General features: G+C 40.2%; 1 protein-coding gene across 1 annotated transcript; it reads left to right on the forward strand.

The window, feature by feature from the left end:
- Positions 1-4,172: 4,172 nt before the first annotated feature.
- On the forward strand, positions 4,173-10,442 carry LOC110486287 (uncharacterized). The gene is made up of 2 exons (XM_021557755.3): positions 4,173-4,480; positions 7,148-10,442. Exon 2 carries the CDS (start codon positions 7,155-7,157, stop codon positions 8,493-8,495), a length of 1,341 nt encoding a protein of 446 aa, XP_021413430.3. The 5' UTR covers positions 4,173-4,480; positions 7,148-7,154; the 3' UTR covers positions 8,496-10,442.
- The last annotated feature ends 3,088 nt before the right edge of the window (positions 10,443-13,530 follow it).

The raw sequence follows: 13,530 nt of genomic DNA on the forward strand, positions 1-13,530 counted from the left end.
TGGAATATCGCGCTTAAAAACAAAATTTGAATTCATCAAATTAATTCGTTAACGTATTCCAGGTAGAACCTTTTGGTTCCAAGTAGACCCCTTTTGGGTTATATAAAGATCCCTTCCCACAGATGGTTCTACATGGAACCCAAAAGGGTTCTACCTGAAACTGAAAAGGGTTCTCTTATGGGGACAGCCGAGTAACCCTTTTGGAAACCTTTTTTCTAAGAATGTGGTAGTAAACCACAGGGGACAGAGATGTAGGGATTATTGAAATGTGGAAGGTAGAGCAGAGATCCTTGATGATGAAATCTCTGTTTACAGTAAATGTCAGCGTTTAGCATTGCACGGGAGGAAGGAGGGAGAAGCAGAGGGAGAAAGGGCCTGCCATGGCTGCAACCATTTTGCTCTCATTTGGTGGGAATGAAAAGCAGAAGTGATGGGAGAAGAACAGAAGAGGGAGGTGGGGGGTCTGTCAAACTGAGGGACTCATGACCATTTCCTCATACCGCTTCCCAGAACAACCTCTCTCTCTCTCTCTCTCTCCCTCTCTCTCTCTCTCTCTCTCTCTCTCTGAGATTTGTATCCGATTGGTTCTTTCTTTTAAAAGTTCCCCATTTTCTTCTTGATTCAGCAGCCAACACATTCCTGCTTTGTGGGGATATAGGCTAACATCCATGTTGAAAATGCATTATATCAATCAGGTTATATCCCACTCAGATGTGGCAACTAAGTTCATTAGTGATTCATCTAAACTCTCAACTTTCTCTGACCCTTTTACACATGCAGCCGATCTTAAATGTTTCATAGAGTCAATCTCTAACCAATTACCAGAGGTGAAGAGAACACACAACCAAACATGGCTGAGCACAAGGCTGCACTAACCCCAGCTAACTACCTCAGAGGTTACCCCACCCTGTCCCATGCTGGGGAACAAGCAAAGATGCATTCATATGAAACGCTATGTTGGACATATTTCTAAAGTGAAAGCATTACAAGCAGAGTGTGCTTCGATTTCAGTCTCAAACAGCAAGGATGACAGCTAGGTGATTCAAGAGAAGAAGAAAGGGAGGGGTAAAGTTGGGTTTTGCGTCTCAATGGGGTTGGCGAACGCAAAGGGCCGAAAGATGTTGGCTTTTTATCAACTTTTTATCAAGACGTTTTATCAACTTCCACTGTCCTCCAATGGAGTTGGGTTGAAAGCAAAATCACATTTCTGTTCTTCGCAAAGAAAATGGAAGATAAAGTATTTCTCTTCTACAAGTTACCCAGTAGCCTTGTGCCAGCCTCATTCCAGACGGACCTGTTTGTGCTATTGCTTCATGTGGGAAGCTGTCACAATCATGGTGTTGTGAAATAAGCGGTATCGGTTTGAAGGCGGTAAGTTGGAAACGTTTTCATTGTTAGTGTTGCATCATAAGCTGTTCCAGTGAATCTCCACACACAAAAAAATCTGTTGAGAAATGTATTTATTATCTTGAGTGGTGTCAAACATTGTGTGGCTGCATTCGATAGTTAGATGTTCACTTAGCTAGCTAATGCTAGCTACTCTGGGAAGACACCTTGGTCTTGTTCCCCTGCTCAGGGTAATTCCCATGTAAAAGGACACATAAGCACCAACATTTGAAGTTTATAGGAGCATATAACATTTAGTGTCAAATGAAAGCTGAGTCTATATTTTGGGGAAATTAAGGCATACATTTTTCAACCATTTTCCACCCTAAAAATGTGGAATAATCAAAAGGCTTTGATTTCTGCTCAAACAAATGGAAAAGGGGCCTCAAAAAACATCTGCTAGAAAAAGTCTTAAAAGGTTTTAGAAATAAATCAAAACACACTCATGTTGAAGTAAAGGCCCCTGCCAACTAATATCAACATGAATAGTTTTTCAGAAATGTAAGTTTAAAAGTATTGCCTAGTGTTTGGTCATTCCGTTACCAAACATCCACATATCTTTACAATATTTTCTAATCTCTCCCTCATGAGGGAAGATGATGAAAGTAACGAGGTAGACCTACCATTTAGTTATAGTGTTTTTACTGATATCAATTTTATTTATGAAGTGATTAAGTGATCAAAACGTGTCACCTTTTTTCTAAGAGTGCAGCTGTGTGGCATATCTCTCTCAGACATTATGGATCTTAGTATGTCTTAGGCTAAATACCTAGGCTAAATACCTAAGCTAAATACCTAGACTAAATATAAGCCTACGTGCTAGTGAGTTGTCAGCTAATCTTCTTATTTCAAGTTTAGCTAACTTGGACCTTGGACCAGCTAACCAGGAAGAACACACCCTTCTGTCTGTCTCCAACTGTTTGAACAGCATGACAGCCTGTCCACCTTGTTCAGATGTTGAAATAAAGTGGTCTACCTTATTCCTCAGACTGAGAACGTGTTGCCAATTCCTTGCAGAACTGTGTTTTATGCTAATTGATCATTTATAAAACACAGACTAGACCAGAATCAGTGTTCATTGCAGTAGTCTGCTTTGCGCACAATTTGAGGAGTTGAGACATAAAAAGGGTATGGTTAGAAAGGTTAACTTCTCCTCTATTACAGTAAAATAATGTCTCAATGTGTTTCAGTGTCCGTATGACTGATTCTGTTGTAATGTTGCAACTAAGTTAATTAGTGATTCATCTTAACTCTCTCACAACTCTCTCTGACCCCTTTACACATGCAGCTGAGAAAACAGAGTGACCGAAAAATCTGTAACAGAATGAATTCAATAAAATTGGCCACAATTGGAAATCATAGTAGTCACAAACCACAGTTGCAGTAGAAAACACTACGCAGTACCTTAGAGTGCAGTAAATTCAAGTAGAGTATAGTTCAGAACAGTAGAGTAAAGTTCAGTACCGTAGGTTAACACATGAGTAAAGTACAATATAATGTAATATACTCTATTTTACTGGACTATACTGTATTCTACTGTACTTTTCTTTACCTTTCTGTACTATACTATACTCTACTGTACTCTTCTGTACTGCACTCTACTCTACTGTACTGTACTCTACTGTACTGTACTCTACAATGATCTACTGTGCTTTACTGTACTGTACTGTACTGTACTGTACTGTACTGTACTGTACTCTACAATGATCTACTGTGTTGCACTGTACTTGTCAAAACTTTGATTGCTACAGATTTGTTACGGTTTGGACCAACAAAATGTGGTCTTGTTTGGGGAATAATAGCCAATGTGTAGAATAATACCCAAACATACAAAGGACAATATGAAATGTTTCTACCTTTTGTGTACCTATTTAGGATACATCACCATGAAGATAATGACATGAATAATTATGCATTTCTGGATAGTACAGATCAAGGACCCACAATGTCATTCTGTTACCATCAATCTGTTACCGGGTGTTGATCCACTAAACTTCCTGTAGTTCAATAACCAAAATAGCTGACACCTCATTCTTTCTGCAGACATCTTTGAATATTAATTCAGAGTAGATATTTAAACAGAATTTTGGGGAAACGTGGTCACATAAAAAAGGAGGGAGATTTTACTGTCATTCTGTTAACAAACTTGGCATCTGCGCTGTTCATCTACTAAATCATCCACAGTGTCTCCTGACCCCTCCTGTCTCAGCCTCCAGTATTTATGCTGCAGTAGTTTATGTGTCGGGGGGCTGCTGCTCCAGTTTCAACTGTTCTGCCTTATTATTATTGGACCATGCTGGTCATTTATGAACATTTGAAAATCTTGGCCATGTTCTGTTATAATCTCCACCCGGCACAGCCAGAAGAGGACTGGCCACCCCACATAGCCTGGTTCCTCTCTAGGTTTCTTCCTAGGTTTTGGCCTTTCTAGGGAGTTTTTCCTAGCCACCGTGCTTCTACACCTGCATTGCTTGCTGTTTGTGGTTTTAGGCTGGGTTTCTGTACAGCACTTTGAGATATCAGCTGATGTACGAAGGGCTATATAAATACATTTGATTTGATTTGATTTAAATGTGTTTTAGTGAAATTTTCGGTGGCAATTGTTAAAAGTTGACTTCTGCCTATATGTAGAAGTATGGTTTGTTTAACAATGGTTTTTGCTTAGCATACATTTGAAAGTGAAATAGTGAGTCTCGGGACCACTCTGATACCGTGGATTTGCCCTCAAGCATTGCTGATGCATGCCTGATATTTTACATATCAGCTAACCACATCAATGTTATAGCAATCTGGTGCCGATGGCAACGTTGATGACGTGGCACAGAACCGTCGCTTGATACATGCAACATCTGAGCAGGGGAACGCAACATTTTTAACACTCTGCTCAAGTGTAAAAAGGTGAACCTGCTAGCAGCATGTTATAACTGGTTATAACTTGGCGGCATACACGAACATACCTGAGCGGTCTGCCAGGTTAGTGGGTGAATGTGTGACTCATTTCCTTTTCTGGAGACGTCAGTCTTCTGCTGGCCTGTAAAAGGAGGTGAGGTGGTTCAGGGTTCACTAGATCAGAGGACGGTTCACCAGGAACACGGTAAGAGAAGAATGTACTAATGCATAGATACTTTTTCTCTTAAACTCATATTTGTGTGCAGTTAGGAATTGTAAAACATTTAACAGTGTTTATGATCTTAGATCTGGTCTATCTGATTACAATAAGATGTTCCCTTTTCTGCTAAATTCTCGCTTGTATTATGCGTGCGGTTAAGAATTGTAGTGCAAAATTCCTAACAGCGATTGAGCACTTTGAATCTTAATTCACAGAAGATATTTAACCTACAGTAGCAAAAATATATAAATTATATATACAGTAAAACACAAAATTGAGTACACCCTTCACATTTTTGTCAATATTTTTCATGTGACAACACTGAAGAAATGACACTTTGCTACAATGTAAAGTAGTGAGTGTACAGCTTGTATAACAGTGTCAATCTGCTGTCCCCTCAAAAAAATTCAACACACAGCCACTAATGTCTAAAACACTGGCAAAAGTGAGTACACCCCTAAGTGAAAATGTCCAAATTGGGCCCAATTAGACATTTCCCTCCCCGTGTCAAGTGACTCGTTAGTGTCACCATTCAGGTGTGAATGGGGAGCAGGTGTGTTAAATTTGGTGTCCTCGCTTTCACACTCCCTCATACTGACTGGTCACTGGAAGTTCAAAATAGCACCTTATGGTAAAGAACTCTCTGAGGATCTGAAAAAAAATATTGTTGCTCTACATAAAGATGGCCTGGGCTATGAGAAGAAAATCACATTTATTTGTCCATTAAAATCACTGATCAATTTGATGTTAAGACATTGTTAATGTTGTAAATGACTATTGTAGCTGGAAATGGCAATTTTTTATGGAATATCTACATAGGTGTACAGAGGCCCATTATCAGCAACCAACAATCCTGTGTTCCAATGGCACGTTGTGTTAGCTAGTCCAAGTTTATCCTTCTAGGGAGAGCTCCTCTGTCCAGTGTCTGTGTTCTTTTGCCCATCTTAATCTTTTATTTTTATTGGCCAGTCTGAGATATGGCATTTTTCTTTGCAACTCTGCCTAGAAGGCTAGCATCCCGGAGTCGTAACTTAACTGTTGACGTTGAGACTGGTGTTTTGCGAGTACTATTTAATGTAGCTGCCAGTTGAGGACTTGTGAGGTGTCTGTTTCTCACACTAGACACTCTAATGTACTTGTCCCTTTGCTCAGTTGTGCACCGGGGCCTCCCACTCTTTCTATTCTGGTTAGAGCCCGTTTGCACTGTTCTGTGAAGGGAGTAGTACACAGCGTTGTTTGAGATCTTCAGTTTCTTGGCAATTTCTCACCTTTTGCCTTCATTTCTCAGAACAAGAATAGACTGACGAGTTTCAGAAGAAACGTCTTTGTTTCTGTTCATTTCGAGCCTGTAATCGAACCCACAAATGCTGATGCTCCAGATACTCAACTAGTCTAAAGGCCAGTTTAATTGCTTCTTTAATCAGAACAACAGTTTTCAGCTGTGCTAACATAATTGCAAAAGGGTTTCTAATGATCATGATTAGCATTTTAAAATGATAAACTTGGATTAACTAAGACAATGTGCAATTGGAACACAGGAGTGATGTTGCTGATAATGGGCCTCTGTACGCTGTGGCAGACCAGGGGGTTTGGTCAAGACGTTTACAGAGATCAGACACGGACAGAGTATGATTTGCTCGGTTTCAAGGGTGTTTATTAAATAATAAATCAAAAGAAAAGGATAGGTCTCCCCCATGAGACCCTCCCTCTCCGGGACACAGTCTTCTGGGCTCCGGGTCTTTTAGTATCCTGTCATGCACACAAACTCCCTCATCTTAGCTCGGGCACCGTCTCCAACTACACAGAAGTCACCTTACTTCCCTGTGTGCTGCCCTTCTGGCAACTTTATGGGGCTTGTACAGCTGGTGAGCAATCAGCCCTTGAATACTCACCAACTCCCCAATCAGCCCCAATTAGTCCTGGGTGGAGAGCCCGCTGAGACCTGGCACGTCCAGCAGATGGCGCCATCGCCTCGTGATGTATACTCCATCTGTCACCAGGCCTCGAGTCTCCCCCTGGTGGCTGACCTGCTGTACGCCACAGCGCCTTCGTAGATATTCCATAAAAAATCTGCAGTTTCCAGCTACAATGATCATTTACAACATTAACAATGTCTACACGGTATTTGTGATCAATTTGATGATATATTAATGGACAAATTAATGTGCTTTTCTTTCAAAAACAAGGACATTTCTAAGTGACTCTAAATTTTTTGAATGGTGGTGTATATAAATATAATATTGTCCCAAAATATTATTGTGATATGTACATTTATAGATTTTTTCCCCCATCACTAGTGAACAAAGATGGCGACTCCCATGTACTTACCACAAAACCCTAATTTGCCATACATTGCTCTGCGTTACTATTTTTGGTATCAGCTTTAGCACAGTATACATGATCCTAATTCTAGATCCAAGACAGCGGCAGTTTGAAAAAAATGGGAAAAGTAGATTTATTGACACATTGAACCATTTTTCGCGCAGTATTTTGTGGGTCTGTGAAAGGTGCTAAAAACATCATATCTGATTTATTCCATCTTTATGCACCTTCACCTTTGCAATCAATCAATTCCAAATGCAATCAATCAATCCATCCATTTTAAAGACTTGAGGTACTCCTGCTATCATACTGTCTGTCTCTCTCTCACAGGATTACCATGGAGAGAAAAGCCTTGCTTTGCATCTTCTTCTTGTTGCTACCACTGGCCTTAGTGTCTGCAGACATACCTGTCCTTAACTCAATAAATGACCTCAGGAACATCGAGTTTGGCCACAGATTCCCTCGTCATGGCCTAATGCTGCTACACTTTGTCTCTAGCGGCCTATACGTCGATAACAACAATGTACTCATACCAACGTTCTTGCCAGAAAGGGGAGACTGGGGCTTCCATTACTTCAATAACTATGAACAACTTTTTCCACCACTGCAAGATCAGAACAGACAGGGTTACTACGCAGTCGGGAATATCAACACACCAACAGCATACCCACTCTATCCTTATGTCACTCGCAGCTACTACCTTACCCCAGGAAACTTAGAGAGGAACATGGACAGGTTAGTTGTCAGAACAAGCCCCAACAGGCCACTGTTAGAGGCAGTCTACATAACGCAGCACTATCAAGGAAGCAGTGAGTATGACCCCCATAACACCTACCAAATCAGCCCCGCCCTCCTGCGGGAGATCAGGACCGTCATCCATAACAGAGTGGACAGTGTGCAGGCATTTCTGTACGCTGCCGGCTATGACGTGGACTCCATGTTCTTCACACAGAACTGCTATGCCCCTGGTAGCACATACAAGGTTGAAGAAGCAGGCAGAATGACTCTGAATGAGTCCACTGCTATAATGAAAGAGGCAGTGGTGAATGACCACCACACAGAGTGCTATGCTGTTGTGCTCCAGGTGAAATCCACAGAAAGTGGGTACGCCCGGCTCGGATGGGCTAATGTCCCTGACAGCCTACTGGATGTGGAGGTGATGCTGGCACTCTTTAATGACAATGGAAATAATCTCTTATCTCTCTCTCTTGGCACGCGCAGCTACGGAACCTATGACAGCAACCAGTACCTTAACCACGGCCTACAGGTCAAGCTCCTCTCCAAGGACGGGTCAGATGTCTTCATAACCGGGCCTCGGTATGATGACGCAGACAGGAAGGTTCCTGTTGGCATAGAGGGTTATGACGCCAGTCTGCAGCTCTACACTAAAGACGGCTATGCTTGCGCTCGCCTGTTCATCAGTAAGACCTTCACCAAATGGGACACTGGTTTCTATAACTCGTGGGTTGGATTCTACTCCAATCACAACTATGCTAGTAATTCTTACTATACTTACGAGTACGCTGTCAGATTCACTAAGCAGGATGACACAAACATAAAATATGATATATATTCGTATGTGTCTAGTTTATCCATTCAACCTGGAGCTCAAGCTCGATTCTTCCTCACGAAAACATACGATAACATTCTGGCAGAAACTACACCATGGGAAAGGTAAAAAGGTGTCCGGAAGATTGCTGGTATTATTATTAGTGTCTCCAGCCGTGAGCGAGGTACTTTACCTATCAGACTGTTGAACAAAAACAGTCATTTAAGGAGAAACCAGCAGAATCTTACAACACTTGGAAAGAAATTGGAAAGCAACAGTGTAAATTTAAAGCACCCAACAGAGAACACCTCAGTCATGTGATTACCAAAGAGCCCTGTCGCCACAAGGTACACAACACCACACCATCTCCGTGGCGACAGAGCAGCCAATCACCATGCAGACAGCAGTAGAGAGCAGACAGGATTGGACACATCTGACCCTTCTGTAACTCAGAGACTGATTAGACTACTACTAAAATATGTTTTGTCTCAGGTAATAAGATGGAGATGTGGGGAGAGGATGAGTGAATGAATCAAAAGGCGTAAATCGGCATAATGCCCTGAGGCAGTTTATCTACCCTGAGCCACCTGACCTATGATAACTTCATAACGGCAATTGAACAAACTACCCTGACCAGACCAATCGAGAACTGATGTCTGTAATGTCTACATGTCAAATGTTTGTATTGTCTACTACCGTTAATTGTGGTACAGTTTTTCTATATAAATTGTAAATGATGTTTTGTTGTGTTCATGGAGCCCAGGAAGATTAGTGGTCGTCATGGCATCAGTTAAAGTTAAAGATAAATAACTTTTTGTTATATTGAAGGCCATGATTATCAAGATTGCTAATGGGTGGGTAGATTTGTTTGGGCTGGTTAGACTCACAATCTAAGAACAGAGGAGCAGAGGAGGGCCAGCAGTATTTTGACTAGGGTTGCAAAATTCTGGGAAATTTCAATACGTTTCACAGAAATAAATATATTTTAAGCAGTGGAGGCTGCTGAGGGGAGGACGGCTCATAATAATGGCTGGTTAAACTGAGTCTAACCAGCCCAAACAAATCTATCTTTTAAATATAACTTACTGTCAATTTTTATTTTCTATGAACTTGTCTGTCGGCCCTGCATTAAAGACCATAAGTGGTTTTAAGGAAAATTGTGCTAAATAAAAACACATACCAATTTCATTTAGGCCCTAAAAATTGACAGCTGTGCCATATAAATTGCAAAATAGTTGGGAAGAGATTTTCGATGTACCCATTCCATGGCACATGGTTTATGAATTGATATGCAAAACAACGCCGGATTCAACATTTCAAATGTTTCAATTTAAATTATTATACAAAATTCTTGCAACCAATAGAATGTTATATATGTGGGACATACAATCTTCCCAGCTCTGCAGATTCTGCTGTGAGGAGGCAGAGTCATTAAATCATTTATTTTGGTATTGTCCATATGTAGCTTGTTTTTGGTCACATGTCCAGGAATGGCTGAAGAATTGCAGCATTTACCTAGAACTAACGCTGCAGACAGCAATACTGGGTGATTTGAAAAGCCATAGTCAATCAATCAATAATATAATAATTATTTTTGCAAAAATGTTTATCTTTAATTTACAATCTGTAGAAGCTATGAGAATAGAAAGGTTCAAGTCGTTTGTGAACCATCACAGCACAGTTGAAAAATATATGGCAAATAGAAATCCAAAATGGATGATGTTGAGAGATACATGGGAGGGGTTGAGTGAAGCTGAAGGGTGGACCTAATAACAAGATAATGTAAAACATACGGGATCTGTAAAATGTATATAGGTTCAGAAATGTTGTGAAATAGCATAGTTACAAATAGAAAATTAACTGGATGGACATCAGAAATAGAGGAAGGACTAAAAACAAACAAAATATAACAATTGAAAGATTGTGTTTGTAAAATGTGTACGTATGCACTGAAGGTTATTAATATGTATAAACTGAAGGTAGAAGCATAAGTGTTATTGTTTATTAGTTTACTCCAATTGGGGGAGGGGTGGTAGGGTTTGCAGGGAATAATAAAGGTATATTCAACAAAAAAAAGGATGTATATGTGTGTATGTATTTATGTGTATATGTATGAATGTTTCTGTATGCATATACAGTGCCTTGCGAAAGTATTCGGCCCCCTTGAACTTTGCGACCTTTCGACACATTTCAGGCATCAAACATAAAGATATAAAACTGTATTTTTTTGTGAAGAATCAACAACAAGTGGAACACAATCATGAAGTGGAACGACATTTATTGGATATTTCAAACTTTTTTAACAAATCAAAAACTGAAAAATTGGGCGTGCAAAATTATTCAGCCCCCTTAAATTAATACTTTGTAGCGCCACCTTTTGCTGCGATTACAGCTGTAAGTCGCTTGGGGTATGTCTCTATCAGTTTTGCACATCGAGAGACTGAATTTTTTTCCCATTCCTCCTTGCAAAACAGCTCGAGCTCAGTGAGGTTGGATGGAGAGCATTTGTGAACAGCAGTTTTCAGTTCTTTCCACAGATTCTCGATTGGATTCAGGTCTGGACTTTGACTTGGCCATTCTAACACCTGGATATGTTTATTTTTGAACCATTCCATTGTAGATTTTGCTTTATGTTTTGGATCATTGTCTTGTTGGAAGACAAATCTCCGTCCCAGTCTCAGGTCTTTTGCAGACTCCATCAGGTTTTCTTCCAGAATGGTCCTGTATTTGGCTCCATCCATCTTCCCATCAATTTTAACCATCTTCCCTGTCCCTGCTGAAGAAAAGCAGGCCCAAACCATGATGCTGCCACCACCATGTTTGACAGTGGGGATGGTGTGTTCAGCTGTGTTGCTTTTACGCCAAACATAACGTTTTGCATTGTTGCCAAAAAGTTCAATTTTGGTTTCATCTGACCAGAGCACCTTCTTTCACATGTTTGGTGTGTCTCCCAGGTGGCTTGTGGCAAACTTTAAACTACACTTTTTATGGATATCTTTAAGAAATGGCTTTCTTCTTGCCACTCTTCCATAAAGGCCAGATTTGTGCAATATACGACTGATTGTTGTCCTGAGAGTCTCCCACCTCAGCTGTAGATCTCTGCAGTTCATCCAGAGTGATCATGGGCCTCTTGGCTGCATCTCTGATCAGTCTTCTCCTTGTATGAGCTGAAAGTTTAGAGGGACGGCCAGGTCTTGGTAGATTTGCAGTGGTCTGATACTCCTTCCATTTCAATATTATCGCTTGCACAGTGCTCCTTGGGATGTTTAAAGCTTGGGAAATCATTTTGTATCCAAATCCGGCTTTAAACTTCTTCACAACAGTATCTCGGACCTGCCTGGTGTGTTCCTTGTTCTTCATGATGCTCTCTGCGCTTTTAATGGACCTCTGAGACTATCACAGTGCAGGTGCATTTATACGGAGACTTGATTACACACAGGTGGATTGTATTTATCATCATTAGTCATTTAGGTCAACATTGGATCATTCAGAGATCCTCACTGAACTTATGGAGAGAGTTTGCTGCACTGAAAGTAAAGGGGCTGAATAATTTTGCACGCCCAAATTTTCAGTTTTTGATTTGTTAAAAAAGTTTGAAATATCCAATAAATGTCGGTCCACTTCATGATTGTGTCCCACTTGTTGTTGATTCTTCACAAAAAAATACAGTTTTATATCTTTATGTTTGAAGCCTGAAATGTGGCAAAAGGTTGCAAAGTTCAAGGGGGCCGAATACTTTCGCAAGGCACTGTACATAGTTTGTTAACAAGACATTTGTGGAGGGGTTGAAAAACGAGTTTTAATGACTCCAGCCTAAGTGTATGTAAACTTCCGACTTCAACTGTATATATATATATATATATATATATATATATATATATATATATATATATATATATAAATATATATATATATGCAGTCATTAAAACTCGTTTTTCAATCACTCCACAAATTTCTTGTTAACAAACTATAGTTTTGGCAAGTCAGTTAGGACATCTACTTTGTGCATGACACAAGTCATTTTTCCAATTGATTCTCCCACTTAAAATTCACTGTATCACAATTCCAGTGGGTCAGAAGTTTACATACACTAAGTTGACTGTGCCTTTAAACAACTTGTAAAATTCCAGAAAATGATATCACGGCTTTAGAAGCTTCTGATAGGCTAATTGACATCATTTGAGTCAATTGGAGGTGTACCTGTGGATGTATTTCAAAGCCTACCTTCAAACTCAGTGCCTCTTTGCTTGACATTATGGGAAAATTAAAAGAAATCAGCCAAGACTTCCGAAAAAAAAACTCCACAAGTCTGGTTCATCCTTGGGAGCAATTTCCAAACGCCTGAAGGTACCACGTTCATCTGTACAAACAATAGTACACAAGTGTAAACACCATGGGACCTTCCAGCCGCCATACCGTTCAGGAAGGAGATGCGTTCTGTCTCCTAGAGATGAATGTACTTAGGTGCGAAAAGTGCAAATCAATCTCAGAACAACAGCAAAGGACCTTGTGAAGATGCTGGAGGAAACAGATACAAAGGTATCTATATCCACAGTAAAAATTAGTCCTATATTGACATAACCTGAAAGGCCGCTCAGCAAGGAAGAAGCCACTGCTCCAAAACCGCCATTAAAAAAGGCAGACTACGGTTTGCAACTGCACATGGGGATAAAGATTGTACTTTTTGGAGAAATGTCCCCTGGTCTGATGAAACAAAGATAGAACTGTTTGGCAATAATGACCATCGTTATGTTTGGAGGAAACAGGAGGAGGTTTACAAGCCGAAGAACACCGACGGTGGCAGCATCATGTTGTGGGGGTGCTTTGCTGCAAGAGGGACTGGTGCACTTCACAAAATAGATGGCATCATGAGGTAGGAAAATTATGTGGATATATATATATATATATTTTAACTCTGTTTATTAAGTTTTACACACACACACACACACACACACACACACACACACACTCAGACAAGACAAAGCAATATAAATAATATACTCAACTAGAATTTAAAAAAAAATATTTAAAAAATAAAATAAAAATAGCTTTAAAGATACCATACTTTAGACGAGTTAAACACACCAGGCAGAAGGCTACAGAGGTTAAAGGGCAATCTATAGTACAGGGACAGAGCAAACACCTCACCATTGTTCCTGTAAGC

This window comes from Oncorhynchus mykiss, chromosome 13 (genome assembly GCF_057628025.1).
Source record: "Oncorhynchus mykiss isolate SJ-2025 chromosome 13, ASM5762802v1, whole genome shotgun sequence".
Taxonomy (NCBI): Eukaryota; Metazoa; Chordata; class Actinopteri; order Salmoniformes; family Salmonidae; genus Oncorhynchus; species Oncorhynchus mykiss.

Coding starts and splice junctions, on each gene's coding strand:
- LOC110486287 (XM_021557755.3), top strand. CDS start 7,155: ATGGAGAGAAAAGCCTTGCTTTGCATCTTCTTCTTGTTGCTACCACTG.